The sequence below is a fragment of the Mustelus asterias genome, chromosome 4, assembly GCF_964213995.1.
Source record: "Mustelus asterias chromosome 4, sMusAst1.hap1.1, whole genome shotgun sequence".
NCBI classification, from domain to species: Eukaryota; Metazoa; Chordata; class Chondrichthyes; order Carcharhiniformes; family Triakidae; genus Mustelus; species Mustelus asterias.
This window is the reverse complement of record NC_135804.1, coordinates 144687255-144712124: the sequence shown is the minus strand read 5'-3', so window position 1 is coordinate 144712124 and position 24870 is coordinate 144687255. Positions and strand designations below refer to the sequence as shown.

At 46.2% G+C, this 24870-nt stretch overlaps 1 protein-coding gene across 2 annotated transcripts in view; it reads right to left on the bottom strand.

The window, feature by feature from the left end:
* Positions 1–24870, bottom strand: part of col4a5 (collagen, type IV, alpha 5 (Alport syndrome)) — a 267143-nt gene that overhangs the window by 13792 nt on the left and 228481 nt on the right. For both annotated transcript variants that reach the window (XM_078211888.1, XM_078211889.1), the window contains 5 exons: positions 9672–9805; positions 5830–5902; positions 4022–4093; positions 949–1077; positions 693–791 (listed from right to left, as the gene is read on the bottom strand). In XM_078211888.1, the coding sequence (XP_078068014.1) occupies positions 693–791; positions 949–1077; positions 4022–4093; positions 5830–5902; positions 9672–9805 (507 nt within the window). The remainder of the gene's footprint in view (positions 1–692; positions 792–948; positions 1078–4021; positions 4094–5829; positions 5903–9671; positions 9806–24870) is intronic.

Genomic DNA, 24870 nt, shown 5'->3' with positions numbered 1-24870 from the left:
TGTACTGAATTACCTGGACTGATCTGGGCAAAAATGAAAGCTCATCAGATGGACCCAGACTAGAGCAGCACAGTCCCCCACGCCTGACTCCAGTTACACCTGCCAACATGTGCATGTGTTAGGTCCTGGTAAGGCCAGGTTGCTTCCCATGACTGAATCATCTGCTGATATGTAAAGAATGGCTATTTGTGGCATGCCATTACATGAGTGTATGTCATAACCACTGGGAAAGCAGAGAGAAGACTTGGATAAGAAGTGCGGCATAGCAGTGCAATTGATTGGTCACAGATCTATCACCCTGATCTCGCAGGAGGGTGGCCTGCCATTGGTTGGCAGTGGGATCTTCTGATCCCGCCATTGTCAACGAGGTTGCCCGTTGAATGTACCCGTCGCCGCTGTGAAACCTGTGGCAGGGGTTGGCCGCTGACGGGTTCAGAAGATCCTAGTGGCATGGATGGCTGGACGGTTCCGGCCACTCGATAGTTAACTGGTGTTTCTCTGTACTAATGGGAAGTGGAAGGAAAAAAATGTCAAATCACCGTAACTATTCTAATCAACAAGGAGGCGCTGACATAGGAATGCAAGATAGCCTGCTCACCTGGGTTCAAAAACCTGCAACATTACACCTGAAAGGTGAAGGGAGAAGAAACCAGCCACAAATAAAGAGAAGTGAATGTGCTTCCAGTTCTTACCTGGACCACCTGAACCACCTCTATCTCCCTTCTGTCCACTTGGTCCATTAAACCCGGGGAGTCCATCTTGACCTGGTTCACCAGGTGGCCCTACTGGCCCTGGAAAAGAAAAAAATCTGTTAACAAAAGCAACGCAAATATTTCAAGTTAACAGATTAACAGCGATTCTACCTTGTGAGAGAGCACAGGTGTAGTTGTGGGGTGTGCACATGCCAGCATACAAAAAATCACTTTGTACAATTTGGTGATGTTTTACCTGGAGGTCCCGGCGGACCAGGTGTACCAGCTAATCCTTTAAGGCCGGGCTGACCGGGTGATCCTGGGAAACCCGGTTCTCCTTTAATACTTCGGGGTGGTTCTCGCGGTCCAGGTGAACCAGGTACCCCTGGAAAACAAAGGCCACAGGTTAAAATGAGGACGTCCAAACTGAGAACATCTTCAGGCATGTTATGAACCGTAGCTGTGGGTGGCTTTGAGTGTTTTGCTATTCGTGGTATTCCAATGCTTCCAGCATGCACTGACATTAAGTGAAGTGCTCTTACTCGATTGGTTGGTGAAGTTTTGAATTCAAATTGGAATTTTTTAAAAGTATATTTGTTGTTGGGATGTGGGCATCATTGGCAAGATCAGCATTTATTGCCCATTCCTAGCTGCCCTTGAAAGGTGGAAGTGAGTAGACATCATGAATGTGTCAGAACTATGGAACGAACATTTCTTATTTTGCCAAGTGGTAGACAAACATTTCTAATCCCTCTCACCCCAAGCACTTGTCCTTGAAGGCGAGACAGAGACCATAGAAACAGAGCTTATAGTTTACATTTTATTTATTCGTGTCACAAGTAGGGCTACATTAACATTGCAATGAAGTTACTGTGAAAATCCCCTAGTCGCCACACTCCGGTGCCTGTTTGGGTACAATGAGGGAGAATTTAGCATGGCCACTGCACCTAGCATTTAGCATGGCCACTGCAACTTGAGGGATTGAGTTTAGGAGTCCGGGGGTAATGATACAGCTATATAAGACCCTCGTCAGACCCCACTTGGAGTACTGTGCTCAGTTCTGGTCGCCTCACTATAGGAAGGATGTGGAAAAGATTGAAAGGGTGCAGAGGAGATTTACAAGGATGTTGCCTGGATTGAGTGGCATGCTTTATAAGGATAGGCTGAGGGAGCTCGGTCTTTTCTCCTTGCAGAGACGAAGGATGAGAGGAGACCCAATAGAGGTGTATAAGATGTTGAGAGGCATAGATCGGGTGGACTCTCAGAGGCTTTTTCCCAGGGTGGAAATGTCTGCTACGAGAGGACCCAGGTTTAGGGTGCTGGGGGGTAGGTACAGGGGAGATGTTAGGGGTAAGTTTTTCACAGAGGGTGGTGGGCGAGTGGAATTGGCTGCCGTCAGTGGTGGTGGAGGTGAACTCAATAGGGTCTTTTAAGAGACTCCTGGATGAGTACATGGAGCGTAATAGGATGGAGGGTTATAGGTAGGTCTAGAAGGTAGGGATGTGTTCGGCACAACTTGTGGGCCGAAGGGCCTGTTTGTGCTGTAGTTTTTCTATGTTTCTAACCAGCACGTCTTTCAGACTGTGGGAAGAAACCGGAGCAGCCAGAGGAAACCCACGCAGAGAACGTGCAGACTCCACACAGACAGTAACCCAAGCCAGGAATCGAATCCAGGTCCCTAACACTGTGAGGCAGCAGTGCTAACCACTGTGTCACCATGCAGAAAGAGGCCATCCAGCCCATTGAGCTGGCCAAAAAAGAAACTAGCCGCTTATTTTAATCCTATTTTCCAGCATTTGATTCATAGTCTTGCAGGTTATAGCACTTACAAATGAGTTGAGTTTCAGCCTCAAATATCAACTTAGGCAGTAAATTCCAGATGTGCATCAGCCTCTGGGTGAAAAAGCTTTTCCTCATGTCCCCTCTAATCCTTCAACCAATCACCTTAAATCTATTTCTCCTTGGTAACTGATCCCCCAGATAGAGGAAACAAGTCTTTCCTGTCTACTTTGTCTCGGCTCCCTCATAATAATTTTCAACTGTGCTGCCAAGCTGGTGACTTGGTGGAGCAAAGCCCTCACTGGTTACAGAATCCTCCTGGTCTTCATCACATTGAAAGCCTTTGAGCTGTTGTCCCAGGCTGAATGGAAAGGAAAGTTGACTGGCTGTGTAACAGTTACTGATATACCACTACGCATTTTCAGCCCTGCATGATGTGAAAATAGTCTAGTAAGAAGTCTCACAACACCAGGTTAAAGTCCAACAGGTTTATTTGGTAGCAAAAGCCACTAGCTTTCAGAGCGCTGCTCCTTCGTCAGGTAAGTAGGAGTTCTGTTCACAAACAGGGCATATAAAGACACAAACTCAATTTACAAAATAATGGTTGGAATGCGAGTCTTTACAGGTAATCAAGTCTTGATTATTTTGTAAATTGAGTTTGTGTCTTTATATGCCCTGTTTGTGAACAGAACTCCCACTCACCTGACGAAGGAGCAGCGCTCCGAAAGCTAGTGGCTTTTGCTGCTAAATAAACTTGTTGGACTTTAACCTGGTGTTGTGAGACTTCTTACTGTGTTTACCCCAGTCCAACGCCGGCATCTCCACATTGTGAAAATAGTCCCCAGGGAAGGGGGGTTAGTTTGGCAACTTTTATGAGCAAAGTTCATAGGTCCATAGGTTTATGGTGAGAGGGGAGAGATACAAAAATGTCCAGAGGGGCAATTTTTTTCACACAGAGGGTGGTGAGTGTTTGGAACAAGCTGCCAGAGGTAGTAGTAGTGGCGGGTACAATTTTGTCTTTTAAAAAGCATTTAGATAGTTACATGGGTACGATGGGTATAGAGGGATAATGGCCAAATGCGAGCAATTGGGATTAGGTTAGCGGTTTTTAAAAAAAAGGGCGGCATGGACAAGTTGGGTGAAAGGGCCTGTTTCCATGCTGTAAACCTCTATGACTCTCTTATCCTCCCATCTCTCTAAACATTGACAAAGAGAAAACAGTGCCAGTTCCACAACAGTAGCAAGCAAGAAAACATATAGGTTGAAACCCTACCACTTCGCCCGCCCCGGTTCCCAGAATGGAAATCTCCGTTGATCTCGGGTGGGATTTTACGATCTCGCCTAAGCAAGGCCATAAAATCCCACCCAATGAATGGAACTTTCCCACCGTGCTCGCCAAGGGAATCTTAGCGGGTGGGACAAGAAATTCGACGGACCATGTAAAGGTCCATTGACTCCAAGCTGGAATTTCTGGTCTTGGGCCGCACATGGTCAGAAAATCCCGCGCCCCCGCCCTCCCTGTGAATATAGTCAAGCTAATTAAAACCTACCTTGAAGACCAGGTGGTCCTAAATCACCTGGTGTACCTTTAAGGCCCGAAGGTCCGGGAGATCCTTTCATGCCTGTGAAGTAAATGGGAATTTGGATGGATAGTCTTCTAATGAAAGTCAATATTTAATGAATCACAAATTGTGTATAAACACAAACAACATCAATAGATGTTAATGAAAGAGCTAGTTACTGAGGTGGCCCAATCATGTTCGTGCTCACACTGATTGCTAATGTCTTTATGACTATGCGAGCAGAGAAAAATATCCTCCGAACCATGGCAATCCAAGCCTCGCAGGCGTCGTCCTGCAAACTTTCTGGGTGACTGTCTGTTATTCAAGCACCATATTGTGCTTTTTTTGGGAACCAGATCCATTCAATAATATAAAATAAAGACAGAACACTGCCACTCAACAGGTCAGGCAACAACTGTGGAAGAAGAAACAAGACTTTAAACCTGAGATCCATCAGTTCTAAGGATAGGTCATCGACTTGGAACATTGGGAGGTTTTTAACGGAGGTGAGGTGGGCTCTCACCTGCCAGCTGGAAAGCTGGTGAGACCTGTGGCGTCTATTTTTCAATAGGCCTACTCTATTAAATGTCCATCACATCCTGCCTACCAAAAAACTGTCAGACAATCGGGGGAGGCAGTGACACAGTGGAATTATCAGCAGAGACCCAGGGCAATGCTCTGGGGACCAGGGTTTGAATCCCACCATGGCAGATGGTGAAATTTGAATTCAATATGAAGCTGGAATTAAAAAGTCTAATGATGACCATGAAGCTACTGTTGATTGTCATAAAAATCCATCGAGTTCATTAATGTCCTTGAGGGAAGGAAATCTGTCATCCTCACCTGGTCTGGCCTACATGTGACTCAGACGCAGAGTAACATGGCTCACTCTTAAATCCCCTCTGAATCGGAGGGCAGTTAGAGATGGCAATAAATGCTGGCCCAGCCAGCTCTACTTGCTCAGCAGTACCACTGGAAAGGTTGGGGACATGCGGTGGTTGCAACCGGTATTACACCCACGCAAGACACTGACCAGAATTCTCTAACCTCGCCTGCGGCTGGGATTCTCCGGTCCTGCTGCAGTGAATAGAGTTTAGCGCCAAATTCTCCGTTCTCTCTGGCAGCAGCGGTGGGGCGGACAAGATCAGAGAATCCTGGCCATTGAGTCACCCAAGGAACCAGGCCCAGGCGAGTGATGGTGGGGGAGGAGGAGGGGACCGAAGGCAAGGGCAAGGGGGTTGGCTCTCAGCCTGATGCAGAGCCTCTCAATCAGGCACTGAGTGCCGTTGAATGAGGGACCCTTTTCCTTCTCCCTCTCCCAGTGGAGCCTGCGAAGAATCAAAAGGTTTACTTTTCAAACACCCCACATGGCTGGTCCCCTAGCCACCCACTGTTGGGTGAACACCACTGGTGGCAGGGTCAGGTCTTTAAGTGGGCATTAAATTGCCCACTTAAGGGCTTCAATTGGCAGTGGAGCAATGGTATCCTGAACAATAGTTACCCTTCAACCTTCATGACTAAATCCGATTATGTGGCTATTCACTCATTTCTTACCGTGGAATCTTGCTGTGTACAAATTGGCTGCCGTTTTTCTTACATTTCCATAGAATGATAATTTTAAATTTAAAATTAAAAAAAACACCTTCAGAATCCCGGCCACCTGAGTTTGGGGATGGGGGGAATCCATTAGGCAGCTCCCCTGTTCTCCAACATCTCTTCGGAATTGAAGCCCCATTGTGGCTTGGATACCCAGCCCCAAGTAATTGTAGAGAAGAGTCTGGTGTCTTCTCTCTTACCTGGGAATCCGGGAAGACCTGGCACACCTGGATCTCCTTTCTCTCCGTTGAAGCCTGGTTGTCCGGGACCACCCTGACAGGAAGACAATAGTGTTTTTATATTGTTACTCTAGGCTAGATTTTAACAACTCTGTAGAGAAGGGCGAGGAAGTTGAGGGGTCGGGTGCGTAGGCGGTGGGCAGTGCTTGGAGTGCCCATGCTCTTCCCTACATCGTGGCATTTTACCAGCTGTGGTGCAGCTGGAGGATGGCCCTTCTGCCCAGAGACCACCTGAGGCACCGTAGTAGCCAAATAAGGACCTCTCCCGCCACCAGTGGGAATTTACTAGCAGTGGCTAAGCCTTCTATCATGAGGGGATGTTGACACCTGGCGCCTCCCTGTGGGCTCAGAGTATTGTTACCACCAAGTCGGGCACTCTGTGGCCCATGGAGGGAGTCCCCTAGCACCATTATGACAACAAGCCCATCCTCACCAACACCCCCAACCCTCACTGAGTCTTGTTTGACTGGTCTTAATGCCGCTTAGGACCATGGTTTGAAGGGCAGACTGGTATGTTCTATGCAAAGCACAGTCCTGGCACTGGCCATTGCTCCCATTGACTCTGCAGAACTGCTAGCCCTCCAACTGACTGGAAGCTCTTGGGGGTGGGCATCTGTCCTTTAAAAAAAAGTGGGAGCGCTACAGCAACCAAGTATGTGGTTTCGTTCTTCAAGAAAGGGAGAAGAGATAGCCCGGGAAATTATAGACCAGTGAGTCTAACCTCAGTGGTTGGTAAGTTGATGGAGAAGATCCTGAGAGGCAGGATTTATGAACATCTGGAGAGGAATAGTATGATCAGAAATAGCCAGCACGGCTTTGTCCAAGGCAGATCATGCCTTACGAGCCTAATTGAATTTTTTGAAGATGTAACTAGACACATAGACGAGGGAAGATCGGTAGATGTAGTTTATACGGATTTCAGCAAGGCGTTTGATAAGGTGCCCCATGCAAGCCTCATTGAGAAAGTGAAGGGGCATGGGATACAAGGGGACATTGCTTTGTGGATTCAGAACTGGCTTGCCCACAGAAGGCAAAGAGTGGTTGTAGTTGGGTCTTTTTCAGCATGGAGGTCGGTCACCAGTGGAGTGCCCCAGGGATCTGTTCTGGGACCCTTGCTCTTTGTGATTTTTATAAATGACCTGGATGAGGAAATGGAAGGATGGGTTGGCAAGTTTGCTGACGACACAAAGGTTGGTGGTGTTGTGGATAGTGTAGAGGGATGTCAGCAGTTGCAACGAGACATAGATAAGATGCAAGACTGGGTGGAGAAGTGGCAGATGGACTTCAACCCAGATAAGTGTGTGGTGGTTCATTTTGGCAGGTCGAATAGGATGAAAGAATATAATATTAAGGGTAAGACGCTTGGTAGTGTGGAAGATCAGAAGGATCTTGGGGTCCGGATTCATAGAACGCTCAAAGCGGCGTCGCAGGTAGAGGCTGTGGTTAAGAAGGCGTATGGAATACTGGCCTTCATCAGTACAGGAATTGAGTTTCGGAATTGGGAGATAATGCTGCAACTGTATAGGACCCAGGTCAGACCCCACGTGGAGTACTGTGCCCAGTTCTGGTCGCCTCATTACAGAAAGGATGTGGAAGCCATAGAAAGGGTGCAGAGGAGATTTACAAGGATGTTGCCTGGATTAGGTGGCATGCCTTATGAAGATAGGTTGAGAGAGCTAGGTCTTTTCTCCTTGGAGAAGCGAAGGATGAAAGGTGACCTGATAGAGGTGTATAAGATGTTGAGAAGTATTGATAGAGTGGATTCTCAGAGGCTTTTACCCAGGGCTGAAATGGTTGCCACAAGAGGTCACAGGTTTAGGGTGCTGGGGAGTAGGTACAGAGGAGATGTTAGGGGTAAGTTTTTCACTCAGAGGGTGGTGGGTGCGTGGAATCGGCTGCCGGTAGTGGTAGTGGAGGCGGATTCGATAGGGTCTTTTAAGAGACTTTGGATAAGTTCATGGAAGTTAGTAAGATAGAGGGTTATAGGTAAGCCTAGTAGGTAGGGACATGTTCGGCGCAACTTGTGGGCCGAAGGGCCTGTTTGTGCTGTAGCTTTTCTATGTTCTATGTAACCAATTAGTTGTCGAACAGCCAAAAAATGCAGCTTGGGTCCCATAAATGAACGAGGCAGGATTTCACGTGGCTTTCTGACCTGTCACTGGGACCCCTGCTGTGCTGACAAAATTCTGGCCAAGGTGCCTTACATTGATGGAATTCAGAAGTTGCATTTATTTAACTTGATTATCAGTACTTCATTGGTACCTGCTGTGCTTAGAGCAGCCCAATTTCAAGAAGAGGTCCTGGAATAAGCTTTTGTGCTCACTGAAGTGCCTGAGGCCTGTTTAGATGTCTAAAATAAAGTTATCGGTGAGACTAACGCCTACACAGATTGGACACAGGCCACCCTACTGCAAAATAGGTATCCTTTGCACCCATTTTACGCTTGAGGAAATAGCACAGTACAAATATCAATTACTATCCCGGGCTTCACAGTGGCACAGTGGTTAGCACTGCTGACTCACTGCACAGTAAGAAGTCTCACAACACCAGGTTAAAGTCCAACAGGTTTATTTGGTAGCACAAGCCACAAGCTTTCGGAGCGCTGCCCGTCTCACCTGATGAAGGGGCAGCGCTCCGAAAGCTAGTGGCTTGTGCTACCAAATAAACCTGTTGGACTTTAACCTGGTGTTGTGAGACCTCTTACTGAGCTTACCCCAGTCCAACGCCGGCATCTCCACATCATGACTCACAGCACCAGGGACCTGGGTTTGATTCTGGTCTTGGGGCACTGTCGCTGTGGAGTTTTGTGTGCGGAGCACATTCTCCCTGTGTCTGCGTGGGTTTCCTCCGGGTGCTCCGGTTTCTTCCCACAGTCCAAAGATGTGCAGGTTAGGTGGATTGGCTGTGCTAAATTGCCCCTTAGTGTCCCAAGATATATGTAGGTTAGGGGGATTAGTGGGGTAAAGTACATGTGGGTACAGGGGATAGGGTTCCTGGGATAGGGCCTGGGTAAGAGTCAGTGCAGACATGATGGGCCAAATGGCCTCCTTCTGCACTAGGGATTCTATGATCCCCTTTTTGGTTGCACTGATCAGGTTTCTCCCTTTTACTAACTTAAATCTTCTGTATTAAAGTTAACTCAACAGAAATATCACATTTACTGACATACAGCAGTACATTATATAGTTGGGATATGATCGCTTCTAGACAAAAGCAAGCTTGCAAACACCTTTCAACAGCTTGTCCAAGATGAAAGATCTTCCAATTCATTTATTGTGCTTCACTAATTTCATCGGTGTTTGTTCACAATATAACAAATTTATGATCAATGTACAATAATGGGCTCTCCGACATTTTCTCCCTTCCTGTGGTGGAAGAATTTTTCTTTAATTTGGTGGCAACATGACTGAAAATTAGGAGGTCGACTTGTGAGTACCATGGACAGAGTGTGGTTTCCCTTCATGCACTGGTGCACAAGTGAACTATGTCCGTTTTTTGTGTTGTTCACATCCAAATGTTGCACTCCCATGTGCAGGAAATAATTTACTTTTTCCCATCTACCCCAATGAGAAGGAATAGATCACCTGGCCTATTCTCCAATTTAACATTCCCACTCTTCATCAGCTTGACAATTCATCTTTATTCAGATGCTTCTGGTCAATAATGATTGGTCAATCATTGTTCTTTTTAAAATTAACCATCAGGCTTTGAGACCCATGGCTGGAGCGAGAGAAACTTACACAAGGTACAATTATTCTGACTGTGAACGTACACATGGCGAAGATTCTGCATTCTTCACTTACCGGTATTCCTGGGGATCCAATTTCTCCTTTAGGTCCGGGATATCCTGGCGACCCTGGAAGACCAGGATTGCCTTTTTCTCCTTTGATGCCCCCAAATCCTGGAGGACCTCGTTGACCCATTTGACCTTGCGGGCCTTTAAACCATAAAAGTTTCATTAGATTTTAATGCGAATACATTAACTAAGTTTAGCTTAGCTCACAAATTGGACAGCTATTTTGTTCAAATATAACTGCCGTTATTGTATATATTTCCTAAAAATTGGATGCAAGAGAAACAAAGGCTATTACGTACATCTCATTACAAACCAAGTCCATCATGGAGGAACCATATGCCACGGTGGAGTTGGTTTAGCTCAGTTGGATGGACAGCTAGTTTGTGATGTGGAGTGATGCCAACAACGTGGGTTCAATTCTCATACCGGCTGAGATTGTTCATGAGGCCCTGCCTTCTCAACGTTGCCCCTTGCTTGAGATTTGGTGATCCTCAGGTTAAATCACCACCAGTCAGCTCTCCCTCTCAAAGGAGAGAGCAGCTTATGGTCATCTGGGACTATGGTAAATTTACCTATAAACTATCTTCATAAGCTGCATTTTTTTCCCAATATTCTCCCATCTCTGCTGAAAGGACATTAGCAGTCCTCCACTCATTTGTCCAAGTGGTCACCTTTCACATTCCAAGTGCAAGAGGGATGATCCATTTTTCACCAGGCAAGCATTTTTCAGCATGGATCGTTGTATAATAATCAGGAACTGGAATGCTGGGTGGCATTTTGTCTCTCGACACCATGCTGCCCAACAAATCATAAAAAATCATGGAATGATACAGTACCTGGAGGGCTGTTCAGCCCATTGTCTGTGCCTGTGTTGGCTCTGTGAAAGAACTATCTTGTTATTCCCATTAGTGCTCTTTGCTCATAGTCCTTCCATTTTTTCTACTTCAACTATTTATCCCATTCCCTTTAGAAAATTGCTATTGAATCTGTTTCTACTACCCTTGTGCAATTGCAGATCATTACAACTTGCTGTGTTAAAAGGAAAATCTCTTAACTGGATCAGGATTTTCCAGCCCTTCCTGCACATGAGACCTTCCAGTCCCGCTGAAGGTGACACCGCCCCCGCCCCCGCCCCCCCCGGGTTACCCAGTAGCATGGCAAATGGCCATTGACTTCAGCAAGTCTAGAAAATCCTACTGACGGTCAATGGGGTTCAGAAAATCCTGGCCCTAGTCTTTGGTTCTCTTGCCAATCTCAAATGTGCCAACTCAAACCAAGGGATCAAAACTTGATGGATCTACACAGTTGTATAAATAAGTATTGCAGTAAGTTTTGTTCTGAAAAGCCAAACTTGCTCAGTTTCTTAATACATTTGAGAACGGAAATGGATTTGCATGAAAAGGCTGTACGTAGGAAGACAAAAGTGAAATTATAAGCATAAACGTGTCATGAAGTTTGAATGGCAGCTGATCCAGCTACAATATCACTTGGAAAACAAATTAAACCCACAGCACGGTCTTACTTTTCTTACTCATTTCATGTTGAAAGCAAGCAGTGTGATTACAACTACTCGAGAAAAATTCAGGAATCTGCACAGATGCTAATAAAATCATAGGTACAAGTTTCACCAATGGAACTTATAGAGCACAGACTGTGCTGAAAACTATGAATTACGATTACTCTTTTCCACTTTGTTCAGCCCGGCTTCTCCACAAATACCCTTTGCGAATAAGTTAAACAGAATTAAAGTAATCCATTTATTTACCTTTTTAACAGAAACATCAAAGCACGGGTCACTCCCATGAGAAAGGCACCAGACGGAAAGAGGTAGAGGTAGGCTTGTTCATGTGCCTTAAGTAAATGTGCCAAAGGGGTAATCATTCAAAGGATCGCGTTGAGAGCCAAACCTATCCCCAGTAACCCTTCTGGTTCTTCTCCCACTGGGAAAATGAAGTAAAAAAAGCCTGTTGCTCTAATGCATCTCAGCTGGTCCCATCCTCTCCAAGGCTGGTGGAGTGACTGAAATAACACTGAGTCTGTTGCTGCTCGTCTCTATTGCCCATGGAAGATAAATCAGTGTGGTTCAGAACATCCGGCTTTGTCCAATTGCCTCAGAATGCTTGTTTTGACAAGTTTGCTGGAACCCTTTACCATTTCATATGTATCAAGATGATGCATTTTTAATCGGCAAATAAAGTGTGTCAGTATTACAATATTAATGATTCTATCGTCACGAATGAAAGGATGGTGTTGCTTTAATAAATGAATACTTCAATGATTCCAGTTCATAAGTCATGGCACTCACCACATTCTGTTATTTCCCCAAGGGTTACATGGTTAATTCCAACACCCGCAAAACGCCCACAGCATGCAAAGTGCTTACAGAGTTAAGAATCTAACCTTCAGGACCTGGGAAGGGTCAGAGTTTAGTAAGATCCAGGGTCACCATTAGATGGGTCAGTCACATCGCACAGTAAAGAACGAGAAGGCTGGTTAGAAACTTCACAAGCCTGTTACAGAACTTTGTCAAAAGCAAAAATCCTCTAGGTTTTAAGCAGACAGAGTAACATTTTTGCTTCAGTTATCATGACAGAAACATTAACCCTTCCGCACTCAGGAGTTTAAAGACATCCACTGTTTTCTTTCCCCTGAAGGGAATTCTGAGCAGGAAAGGATTAAGCGAGATTAGTTTATAAAAATCACAGAGTTGATTAACTCATTTTTTAATTTTAGTCTAAAGTTTTAATAGCATGCAAAATAGCATTTTGGAAATAGTAGCTTATAATATTATAATAACAGAGAGTTATACATAATATAAACATTTTAATTAAAGTTAGTAATAAAAATAGATATGCCAAATAACCTTAAACCTTTGTTGAACATTAAGGCTGAGATAAGCAGAGTTTTGGTCTCAGTGAGCTAAAGGATAAGGGAAGCGGGCAGGAAAATAGAGTTGAAGCTCAAGATTAGCCATGATTGTATTGAATGGCATCGAGCAGGTTTAACGGGCTGAATCTTCATCTACTGCTTCTATCTCTTGTGTTAAAAAGGTGTAGCATCAACTTTGGAACTAAAATTCTTATTGCTACCGTCCATATAAAACAATTTTATGCAGTGCAATTTACTGTTGATGACATTGTCATTACAAACACTTCAGTCAAATTCTTCTTTCCACTATATTAACAACTGCATTCCTTGATATTTTAAACAACTTGGCACCCCTATTAAAGAGACGGTGGGAGGAATTTGTTACGTTTATGAATTAACATTGACAACTTCCGTTCTTATAGATAATAACGCAGCTACACAGAATGTCGACACAGGCTGGGATGGCTGGTGCCTGCCAGCTATCTGCCAATGCAGATGCTTAGTTCCATTTATCGCTATCATAGAGTGATTGCCACCCCAGTTATTGGTTGGGTCAGGATGGTGTTACTGGACTGTTTATTGTGGCTCAGTGGTAGCACCCTTGCCTTTGAGTCAGACTGAAGCCGAGGGAATGCTGCACTGTTGGAAGTGACATCTTTTGGATGAGATGTTACACCGAGGACTCCTCTGCCCTCTCAGCTAGACATAAAAGATCTAACAGCGCTATTTTGAAAAAGAGCAGCATATCCCCTATTTATAAGTCAGTGTTATGGTTAACAAAATGCACAAATTTAATTGCCAGCACTACCATCAAGCACATCCCTGGTGTGATTCCCTTCACTAGACCCCTCCAATCCAGTTACTGTCCCATATTTTTCCTTAAAGCATGACTGCTCAACAGGGTATGTATGGCACCCTACAGTATCTCGTCAAAGTGTCATTTGCTTATGCCTTGAATAGGGAGTCTATTCCTCCTAATCCTCCTCCTTACTAACCCAAAGCACTTAGCCCAACTGCAGCACGCCAACTGCTGGTGAAACCCAGGTTAATGTGGGAATCGAACAGCAGTCACATGTTTCCTACCCTGTCTGATCTTTACTTTAATTTAAATTGGAAATTGTACCTCATGACTTTTTCCTGCAGCTTTCTTCCCTGGCTCTTCTGACAGGCTGCCCAGTGACCCCACGTCAATGCTTTCCCATTCCTACCTTTAATTAGCTATTCGAAGCTTTTTGCCTCCCATGTCAACCTTCCAGTGTACCACCCTCCAAACTCCCTTCACCCCACTGCCCCCCAAATACACCCACCTACCAACACTGCTGCTTACCATATTGCTGCTGAATCCACCTGTCTTACTGCATCGATCTCCTGATGGTTTTGTTACTGTCAAAGCAAACTATCTCACAGACCCTCCCACTAACCGTGTTGCTATTCCCTTCAGTGCTCCTGCCGCTAGTGTTGCTAAATAAATCTGCCTTTGGAATGAAATCTTAATAGATTAAATTGAGCTAGGGATGAGATGATTTTTTTTCTGGGAGTGGGCTTCATTTGTTTGAAGGAAGGCGTTTATTTTTATGGTGCAGATTAATTTTTTGGAGTCGGAGCATCTGCTATAAAATATATTTCAAGAAATAGAGATTGGCAAGAGCAGCCATGTAGCTGCCACCTCTCTGTGATAAAAGATCTCAGGATTGAAGATATACAACAGGTGGTATGGCATTTGATCCTCTTGCCTAATATAGAACATTATAGCCCTGGTACTAACAGGATGGAAGTGGCAACCTTGAAACTTTATCAATCTTAATGAGGCAGGGGTGCCTCATTTAAATGAACTCCTGCAGGCTCCCTCCCAACAACTGGCCAGATTAAAAGTCTTTTGCAAAAGCCCTGTTTGTGAAATGATAAACAGGTGGGTTGGGTTGCTCGAGCCCTTACCTACCTGGCCCCTTCCGCCCAGTAAATCGAGGCCCATTTTTCCGACATTAAGCCTGTTTAAAGAACAGGCATTTTAAGGAGGGTGGGTCCACACTCAGTCAGTTGGCATACCTATGGACAATGTAAGTTATCTATTCCTGCACACTTTGCTCCACTTCACAGTTCATACCATTTATTTTTCATTCATCTGTGGTGCAATCTTACTTTGTTTAAAGATTAACAGGAAGGTCCAAAATGTTGCCTCCATTACGGAAGAGATTGTACAATGACCTACTTTTGCTGTTGGGAGATTGGATTTCAAAACTTACTGGTGCTAATTTTGCAGGAACAATACCCAGTCCTTTTTGCAAAGTGTGCAGGAATAGTCCAAATTTTGGTATAAAGGAAATGAAAGTTTGAATTATATTTTATTATTTAACTTCCATGTACATTACTGCTATTGAAATCTTAATTCATCCAAGTTAATTGTTGCTTAAAGGTCTAACCTGGAGGACCTGAGGAGGGTCAAGGTTCACCCAAAGGTCATCATTAGATGCGTCAGATATACCATATCACAAAACAAGACTGTGGTTAGAAACTTAATATAAGCCAGTTAAGCAACAAGATATAACTGAAATAAATTCTCAACTTTGGGGGGGAAAAGGGGGACCCAGCCATCTCTGAATTAGGATACTTGGCCAAAAGCACAATATTCCATACCCCATGTGAGGAATTCCATTGAATGAATTCACCAGCAGAGACATTCCCTTCAATTTAGTGAAATATATTCTGCATAGTAAAACATTACTGTGGACAAGCCACTTGTTTTATTATTGCAGGATTTTTGATTCGGTGAAAATATAAGTCATTCAAAGAATAAAGTCTTGCCCATGAGACCTATAAGTTAATCAAAAGAAAATGCTTCTTCCTCAGCGCTGCTCTGAAATACGAACAGGCTAAAGAGAGACATTCAGTCACCCTACAATGTACGTGCTAGAAGTTTTCCGCTGACGGCCAGAAGAATCATAATTTTTTTCAGCTATTTTCCAACTTGTTTTTAAAAGCACTGGTTTACACTGGGACACTGGTTTATTTGTGCCTCATTGTGGGGCCAGGTCCGGTACAGTAGCTCCATAGATGGCAGTGGTCCGTCACATAAGAGCTATTCACAATGCACAAATCTAGGCAGTGAACACTTGACAGACTAGTCGACCATAAAGGACCCAGCTCCAAGCCTGGTGCTGTCCTTAAGTCATGCTCAGACACACAGGGCAAGCAGCTGGGCTCGGTAGGGCACTTGCTTATTTACAAGTGTTGCTTTTGAATCCAAATTGCATCCAGAGCAGATATTTTTCACGTGACGTCTGCTGAATGCCATCTTGGGAAAGGCGTTAGCATGCCTAATGTATGCAGAACAAGCAAGTCATGATATCACTCAGTATCCAACCCTGATCTGATGCCAATGCTGCCATTTTGGAACTCCAGCTAACACTCCATCTTAACAGATGAACATGCATGAAGCAGAGAGAAGGACGACTCCACCAGCGCTATTTAAAGGAATAATCAATGAGTTAGTTAGTGTCTGGTTGATTTCTTCTGGCTGTTGCTACAATTCTACATCTGTTCATAGTTCTTTCAAGTTTCAAATATCTACAGGGAGTGGTGTGGTAAATGCTAAAGAAATTCCACTGACTTCATGGCTGCTGCGCAGATCAGTGGCTGCCAGGCATGGCTACAAAGGTAGCCCTTCCTTTTGGAGTCAAGCATGCCAGGAAGAATGAACAGAGGCTAAGCAGAGCAGGTCAAACTGGTAGAAGAAGGAGGAGGTGTAGGAGAGGTAAGGAGGGCTCTTAGCAGATGGTCATATCTGCTTAGGGTGTTCAGGAGATAATTCCCCTGCCTGAATCTCAGTGATAACCAACCCCTGAGACATCAGTGCTTCACTAAATTAGTTTGTCATTGAAATCTTCCATCTGCTGCAGCAACACCTCCAACCTCAGAGCAGGGCCAGGACTGCACTGTCTGAGGTTGTGAGGGTAACAGGCTAAGAACATTTAGGCATCAGGCTCCTTCTAAGCTGGTTGGAGGCACAGGCAACATGTTGCAGTTTTCAATCTACTGCTGTATGTGAGATACATCTTCATTCCATTCCACGTTGTGAGAGAGAAGCATCTGGACTGAGCACAAGGGTTTGTAAGACTTGCAGGTTACCCACGATGCAGGGTGTCTTTGACCGCATGAACATTGCTAAACTGCTGCTGCATCAACTCTGCCCTATGGTGGCACTGACAGGGATTCCACTCTCTCAATATCCAGCTGGTATGTGACCATTCTACAGCCGTCTGCTGTACCAACAGGCATTTCAATCTCCAGAGCGAACCCAAACATGGTTACTATGTGACAATGGCTTGTCAATGATGAGATGGTGAATGATTCTGATTTGTAACCCATATGTAACACTAGCAGCAGACATGCAATGAGAGCCATGCTGCCACCAGAAACATTGAGAGAGCAGATAGACGACTGGCATGCTGAAGTAAGAATACCAATGACTGGACCACTCGGAGGAGTCCAGCCATACTCAGCTGAGTGCATCTCAAGATTCATGTGGTGGCATGGTGGCACAGTGGTTAGCACTGCTACCTCACAGCACCAGGGACCCGGGTTCGATTCCCAGCTTGGGTCACTGTCTGTGCGGAGTTTACACGTTCTCCCCGTGTCTGCATGGGTTTCCTCCCGAAAGACGTGCTGGTTAGGTGCACTGGCCATGCTAAATTCTCCTTTAGTGTCGGGGGATTAGCAGGGTAAAAACGTGAGGTTACGGGGCGCGCCTGGGTGGGATTATTGTCAGTGCAGCTTTTATGGGCCAAATGGCCTTTTTCTGCAGTATAGGGATTCTATGATTCTATGCATATCCCAGCGGTTGCAGCATTGCTGGTGGAAGGCTGCTGACTTTCGACTGGGGAGACTGCAGCTGGTCTTCATGAATCACCTTGAGCAGCTCAGGGCCCAGAAGGTCCTACGTCAGACTGAATTATTTTCACGTTGTTGGCAGTGGTTGGGCTGGCACACAACGGCGAGGACACTGGCAGAGTGGGGACTACGAATGCTGTCATCCTGAGAAAGGGGAGCAGTTTGTGCTCCACGGAGCCACTGCCACGCCCCTGGCACAGTGTCACAGCAATCCCAGTCACGTGTTGGGAGGATGGATTGCTAGACTTGCTGTGATACTCTACACTGGTATCGACAGGCAGCAGTCTGAATGTGCATCGCAGCAACCTGAACTGGGCGTGGGTGTGAGATTTGCGACAGTGGTAAGTATGTAACAGTGAATGTTCGGTATGAATCCTGATGGATAGAGACTGTTGGGTAGGTGGGTGATTCAAGTGTGGTGAGTTGAGCAGCGGGCAAGGCTAGTGATACAGGAAGTAGGTATGGCACTTGAAGATGCATTCACTAACTTTGGCCACTCAACGTACAGCCATTAAACTTCTTGCGGCACACATCCATGTGCTCGAAACTGCGTTCTTAGCATTGAATTCTGTGACTACACACTCCCATTGCCTTTTTACCGTCGGTCTGAAGGGTCTCTTCTCCTCCTGCGGATACAGGCTGTCTTTACTCCTTTCCACTACCTTCACCGAAACCTTCCATCCAGTGTCTGCAAACCTGGTTGCCAGCTCTCTCGCATGACCTGCCATCCTTCCTCCTGGTCACATTCAGTTCACACAGGACCAGTTCCAGCTACAATGGACCTTCCCTTGAAGAGATGCAGGCTAGCTTTAAGTAGTCTGAGCAAATCTTGGCTATGGACATCCTGAAGCCAACCAACAGTGAGATTTATGCTGGCCAGTAAGCAGGCAGTATTAAGAACGAGAGTCCGTGGCCTAGTAGTATTATCGTGAGACTATTAATCCAGAACTCAGCTAATGTTCTGGGGACCCCGGTTCAAATCCCACCACGGCAGGTAATGGAATTTAAATTCAATAAAAATATCTGAAATTAAGAATCTACTGATGACCAAGAAGCCATTATTGGAAAAACCTATCTGGTTCACTAATTGTCCTTTAGGGAAAGAAATCTACTGTCTTTACCTGGTCTGGCCTACACGTGACTTCAGAACCACAGCAATGTGGTTGACTGTGAAATGGCCTAGCCACTCAATTCAAGGCCAACTAGAGATGGTCAATAAATGCTGAGTTTTCCAGTGATGCCCATATCCCATGAATAAAAAAAAATGCCATGCAGCCTGCATTCCACCAAACATCTGTGCAGTAATTGAACCCGGTGATCTCATCACCTGTTTTTAGGGCAGTGTATCTGAATCAGCTCCCCACATACTTTCCCTAGACCAGAGTTGTTCAGGTCAATTATAGCACCCAACTGCAGTTCCAGCTGAAATCACTCAACTCCATGCACAGTGCATGAGGCTTTCTAGAAGGTTCAACTTTACGCTGGGTGGGACCGAGAGTCACCTCGGGTGGGATTCTCCGGCCATTCATGCCGGAGGGATTTTCCGGTCCCGCTGCAGTGAGCGGAGTTGTGGCTGAGCGCCAAATTCTCCATCCTCACTGGCAGTGGCAGTGGCGTGTGAACGGCCGGAGAATTCCGGCCCTGCTTGCGAACTCTGGGAGTTGAAATTCCATGGCTGGAATTCCATGGCTGGAATTTTCCAGCCGTTCACGCGGCGGGATTCTTCAGTCCTGCTGGCAGTGCACCCCTTCCCGCAGGTTTCCCGCCGGCATGGGGTGAGGTAAATGGAAAATCCTATTGGCGGCAGCGGGACTGGAGAATCCCACCGCTAGCAAACAACGCGCCACCTCTCGTCGGTGGGAACCACGCGGCTGAGAGGCTAGAGAATCTCGCCACATATTTTTAAACATTAAAGACCCAACAGCACAACTCAAGAGTAAACAGTTCAAAACCCTTGTTAGAGTGGAACTTTTCTCAATAAATTAAGGATGTAAATTTGAGGCTGGGTTCCCCTTTTAACATTAAGAAGGCAAACAAACTCAATATTTCACCTTGGGTTGCAGCGACTGAAATGATGTTAGTCTACGGAAAGCCATCAGCTGTTAAACAGAAGCATTTTATTAAGTGCAATACCATGCAACAGAATTACCTTGCTGAGCAGATATTCACTGGAATCCCCCTGCACTATTGTTAATTCAGTTCCTTTTATTAAATGTGAAGCAAATTTACTCAGGAGTGAGAAAGAGCAGGCTCAATAATTTAATTTTTGTTTTTCTCTTTCCTACTTTCAGTTCTGAGCTCCCTCTACTGATCATCAAGAAACCTTCAACTCAATCTGAGAACAACACTCGATTATTATACTGGTGTGACATTTGATTTTCCCAAACCACTCATCCTTGTACCGACTCGATGAGAGCAACTTTATATAGGGACCTTTATATAAGAACATAAGAACTAGGAGCAGGAATAGGCCATCTGGCCCCTTGAGCCTGCTCTGCCATTTAATAAGATCATGGCTGATCTTTTCATGGACTCAGTTCCACTTAACTGCTCACCATAACCCTTAATTCCTTTACTGTTCAAAAATGTATCTATCCTTGCCTTAAAAACATTCAACGAGGTAGCCTCAACTGCGTCACTGGGCAGGGAATTCCACAGATTTACAATCCTTTGGGTTAAGAAGTTTTTCCGCAACTCAGTCCTAAATCTGAGTGGTTGGGGTGTGGAATGGACTGCCTGCTGTGATAGTGGAGTCGGACACTTTAGGAACTTTCAAGCGGTTATTGGATAGGCACATGGAACACACTAGAATGATAGGGAGTGGGATAGCTTGATCTTGGTTTCGGACAAAGCTCGGCACAACATCGTGGGCCGAAGGGCCTGTACTGTGCTGTACTGTTCTATATTCTAGATATTCTATATCTGCTCCCCCTTATTTTGAGGCCATGCCCTCCAGCTCTAGTTTCACCCACCAGTGGAAACAACCTCCCTGCTTCTATCTTATCTATTCCCTTCATAATCTTATATGTTTCTATCAGATCTCCCCTCATTCTTCTGAATTCCAATATGGCAACTTGATCAAGATTCTGCAAATTTTAATCCATCCATCGAGTCAGCTGAATCTTCAAATCACGGGGTTTAATTCCATCAAAACAACTCAATAAGCTAAAATGTCCCTCCTTCTGCAACATGGACACACTGTAAAACTACAACCTTAAAACAGTCCCTTTGCTTTAACCAATATTGGCCCAGAGTGTTGTCTCTGGGCCACGTTCAGCACGCCACCAGATTTCCTGGCTTTAAAAATGTCTGCCTGCAGGTTGGGATTTTTGATCGGGGGAGGGTTGGCGACCGTGGAACGAATGCTCAGGCCGCCGGGTGTAAGGCCTGCCCCTGCGCCCCAACATGAATAAAAAATCAGAATAAAACAAAAACCATTCCTCCAGCTCTCACCCCTCCACATGCTCTCTCTGTCCCATCTATGCCAACCCATGCCCCACCCCGCCTTATGCCAATCCATGTACCCTCACCCATACCCCATGGCCCCATACCCCCAATGCCATCCTAGTGCCCTTCTACCACAGCCTTTGCCCCCAAAGAGATTGGAAGGGTTAGGGACGGATGGAATGGAATGGGTGGATTGAGGCGGGGGTTGGTGAGGAAGGTTTGAAGCAATGGGGCAACGCCAGATCACCGCGAAGTTGGTAAATCCGGTGAGCTGGGCCCGGGTGGGGAGTGGAAAGACACTGAGCTTCTGGTTCCGAGAGTCCTCTGTTCCCAATGTGGCAGCAGGGATTCCTGAGGGCTGGAAAACTCAGCCCCTGTTAAAACTAGAAGTGGGAAGGTTGGAGGTGTGTTGGAGTGGCGATTCACATTTTTAACTTTTTAACAACCCACCTGAACCACATCTGTTCATTTTGGGCATTGACATTTCCCCCATTGTATCAATGCACTTCGAGCACTGAAATACCATTTTACAGGCAGGATCTAAGGGCCCGATTTCACCATTTTCATTCTAAGTGCTGAATCTGGGTGTAATTCAGATCCGACTTAGAAATCTGATTTCAGGCGTCCCCATACGCACTCAGCCTGAAAAAAAAATCGCCAGTCCCATTCGCGCTGTGGGCGGGGCTTAGCGTGGCCGAAACGATTGGAGTTCTGAACTGCGCATGCGCAGTTAGAAGAAAAATTGAAAACGTGCGCCATGTCAGATCGCTCCCGGGCCGCAGAAAGCAGAGAAAGCGGCCCAGGAGCGAAAAGCGGGAGCGATGGCCCCCACACACATCACTGTCACCCTTATCCACCCATCCCCCCCCGCTACCCACACATATCACTGTCCCCCTTATCAAACCCCCCCACTACCCACACACATCGCTGTCCCCCTTATCAACCTCCCCACACTACCCAGACCAATCGCCACCCCTGCCCCCCTCACCCCCCACAGATCGCTCGCAGAGTGGCAGTGGACACCCCCGCTCCCCCACCAGAGATCCATCTGCCCCGCCTCCCCCCCCCCACAACGATCTGGCCTCACTCATCCCCTGCCCCCCCCCCACCCGAGAATGGTGTGGCTTCACTCACCAACCCCCCCCCCCAGTGAAACATCTGATCCGCCTCCTCCTCCCTCCCCACCAGACAAAGATCAGCCCTACCCCGGCCAGACAACGATCGGCTCTCTCCGCCCCCCCCCCCCCCCCCACACCAGAGATACATCTGACCCTCCTCCTCCCCAACCAGACAACGATCTGGCCTCACTCCCCTCCCCCCCCCAAACCAGAGAATGATCTGACCCGCCTCCCTCCTTCCCTCCACCACCGATCTGAGTCAGAGAGCCGTCGGAAGCACTGAACGCGTTCTTCACCAGCTGGAGCGCCCGATTCAGACTTTTATTTAGCAGGTCCATTACAGCGCGGTTCCGGATTGGCAAACGCGGTGGTGAAGGGGGAAATGCCGATAAAGTTGGGCAGGCAGTTCATTAATTCAATTTAAATGCATGCAAATACATTTAAATCACCGTTGCGCCCGTTTTGGTGCGAAGCGGATCGCCGCCATTCCCGGGTTTCGGTAAAGTGGCCATCTGCGCAGACGCGGATCACGTTAATGGCCTCACACCCGACTTTACCACGTTTTCGCACCCGAACAATGGTAAAATCGGGCCCTAAGAGTTCCTTTGATATCCTTCCAAATGGCGGCACAATGGCACAGTGGTTCATGCTGCACGGTGACACAGTAGCTAGGGCGACACAGTGACACAGTGGTTAGCACTCCTGCCTCACAGCACCAAGGGACCCGGATTCAATTCTAGCCTTGGGTCACTGTCTGTGTGGAGTTTGCACATTCTCCCGTGTCTGCGTGGGTTTCCTCCGGGTGCTCCGGTTTCTTCCCACACTCCAAAGATGTGCGGGTTAGGTTGATTGGCCGTGCTAAATTGCCCCTTCATGTCAGGGAGATTAGCATGGTAAATACATGGGGTTATTAGGATAGGGTCTGGGTGGGATTGTTATTGGTGCAGGCTCGATGGGCCGAATGGCCTCTTTCTTCACTGTAGGGAAGCTATGATTTTATGATAACATGAAACGGTGGGAGATGGTCTGTGGAGAGTCTGCGAAAGCCTAAAAAGGACAAAATGAAACTCGAACCAAACAAGTCCTTTGCTGTGTTTATAGTGGGTACTGTGACATATGTGCCTCTCATCACTGAGAGACAGGACACTTCATTTATCATACTTAAAATCCAGTTCCCAATAAGCAATGGAGAACCTGATTGAAATTTAACTCTTGTTGGCTGGGTTTCCCAAGATTAGGGAAGCCCAGCAATGAAATGGAGCAGGGTGTACATTCTTTAGCATTTCTTGGGGGAGCCTCAGGAAAGCCTTGCGCCTCCCTGCTGCTGATCTCTCCAGCCCCAGCTACAATTGTCAACCTCTCACCTCTCCACCCCCACCATCTCCCTAAGCCCTGGTCTGCAGAATGCTCGCTCCCAGTGGCATCTTAAGAATCCACAGTTGCCACCTCCTGCAGCTAGTTGGGAAATGGAAGATTAAATTATAATAAGGTCCTGATGAGTTCCGATCCCTGGACTTACCAGGTTGCCCCATGGTGGTGCAGTGGTTGGCATTGCTGCCTCACAGCGCCAGGAACCCGGGTTCGATTCCTGGCTTGGGTCACTGTCTCTGTGTGGAGTTTGCACATTCTCCTCGTGTCTGCATGGGTTTCCTCCGGGTGCTCCGGTTTCCTCCCACAGTCCAAAGATGTGCGGGTTAGGTTGATTGGCCATGCTAAAATTGACCCCCGTGTCAGGGGGTTAGCAAGATTACGGGAATGAGGCCTGGGTGGGACTGCGGTCGGTACAGACTCGATGGGCAGAATGGCCTCCTTCTGTACTGTAGGAATTCTCTGATTCTCCTCATAAATATCTGGACTTGGTAAGCCTTTGCATTTTATATGAGAACATATTTACAATCTACTAGAAATAGCAAGCCAAAAAACTCCTCACAAATGTATTCAGGAAGTACCTACACAAAGAAATCAAAGGAATTCTTCAGCCAGTATTGAAACTCCATCAAACTCTTAATCCTAAATATTGAACTAACACCCCCTCAGGATCGCTCTCCTGTTATGCGTTATTCCAACATACTAAAAATATGCATGAGAATTGCACAGAATGTATATATTGATGCCAAAATAAAGCTTAAAATGTGACTGCAATACTCAATGCCTTTCTTAATTTAAACAGGGACAAAGAATCATACAGTGCAGAAGGAGGCCATTTGGCCCATCGAGTCTGCACCACACAATCCCACTCAGACCCTATCCCCATGACCACATTTGTATACCTTGCTGGTCCCCCGACACTAAGGGCAATTTCGACTGGCCAATCCACCTACCCTGCACATCTTTGGAAAATAGGAGGAAACCAGAGCACCTGGAGGAAATCCACACAGACACAGGGAGAACATGCAAACTCCATACACTGACCCGAGGCCGGAATTGAACCTGGGTCCTTGGTGCTGCGAGGCAGCGGTGCTAACCACTGTGCCACCATGCCACCCCAAAGTTTGAAGTCCTTCCCCTCACACCATCATTAACCTCACACCACTGCCCTCTCGACACCCCAATATTATAGCTGGTAAAAGGGTAAGGGATTTATTAAAAAAAAGAACTGTTGTATCGAAGCGACTGAGTCTCAGAACATTTTGAATAATTATATACACCAGTGATCTGCCCAGGTATGGGATAGTCCCCATAGTGAGATGATCAGAACAAGACCGAGCCAGCAAAGAATGGAATGAAACGTGGACATAACACCTCCGAAGATGTTCTGTAAAGATGATGTAGAATGCAGAAGGAAAAATGTGGCTGTGTTTGATGATGAGAATGCTTGAAGATGAAGAACATTGTGCTTTCTATGATCTGTGGCCCACATGAAGCAGGTACATGGTACACATGCAA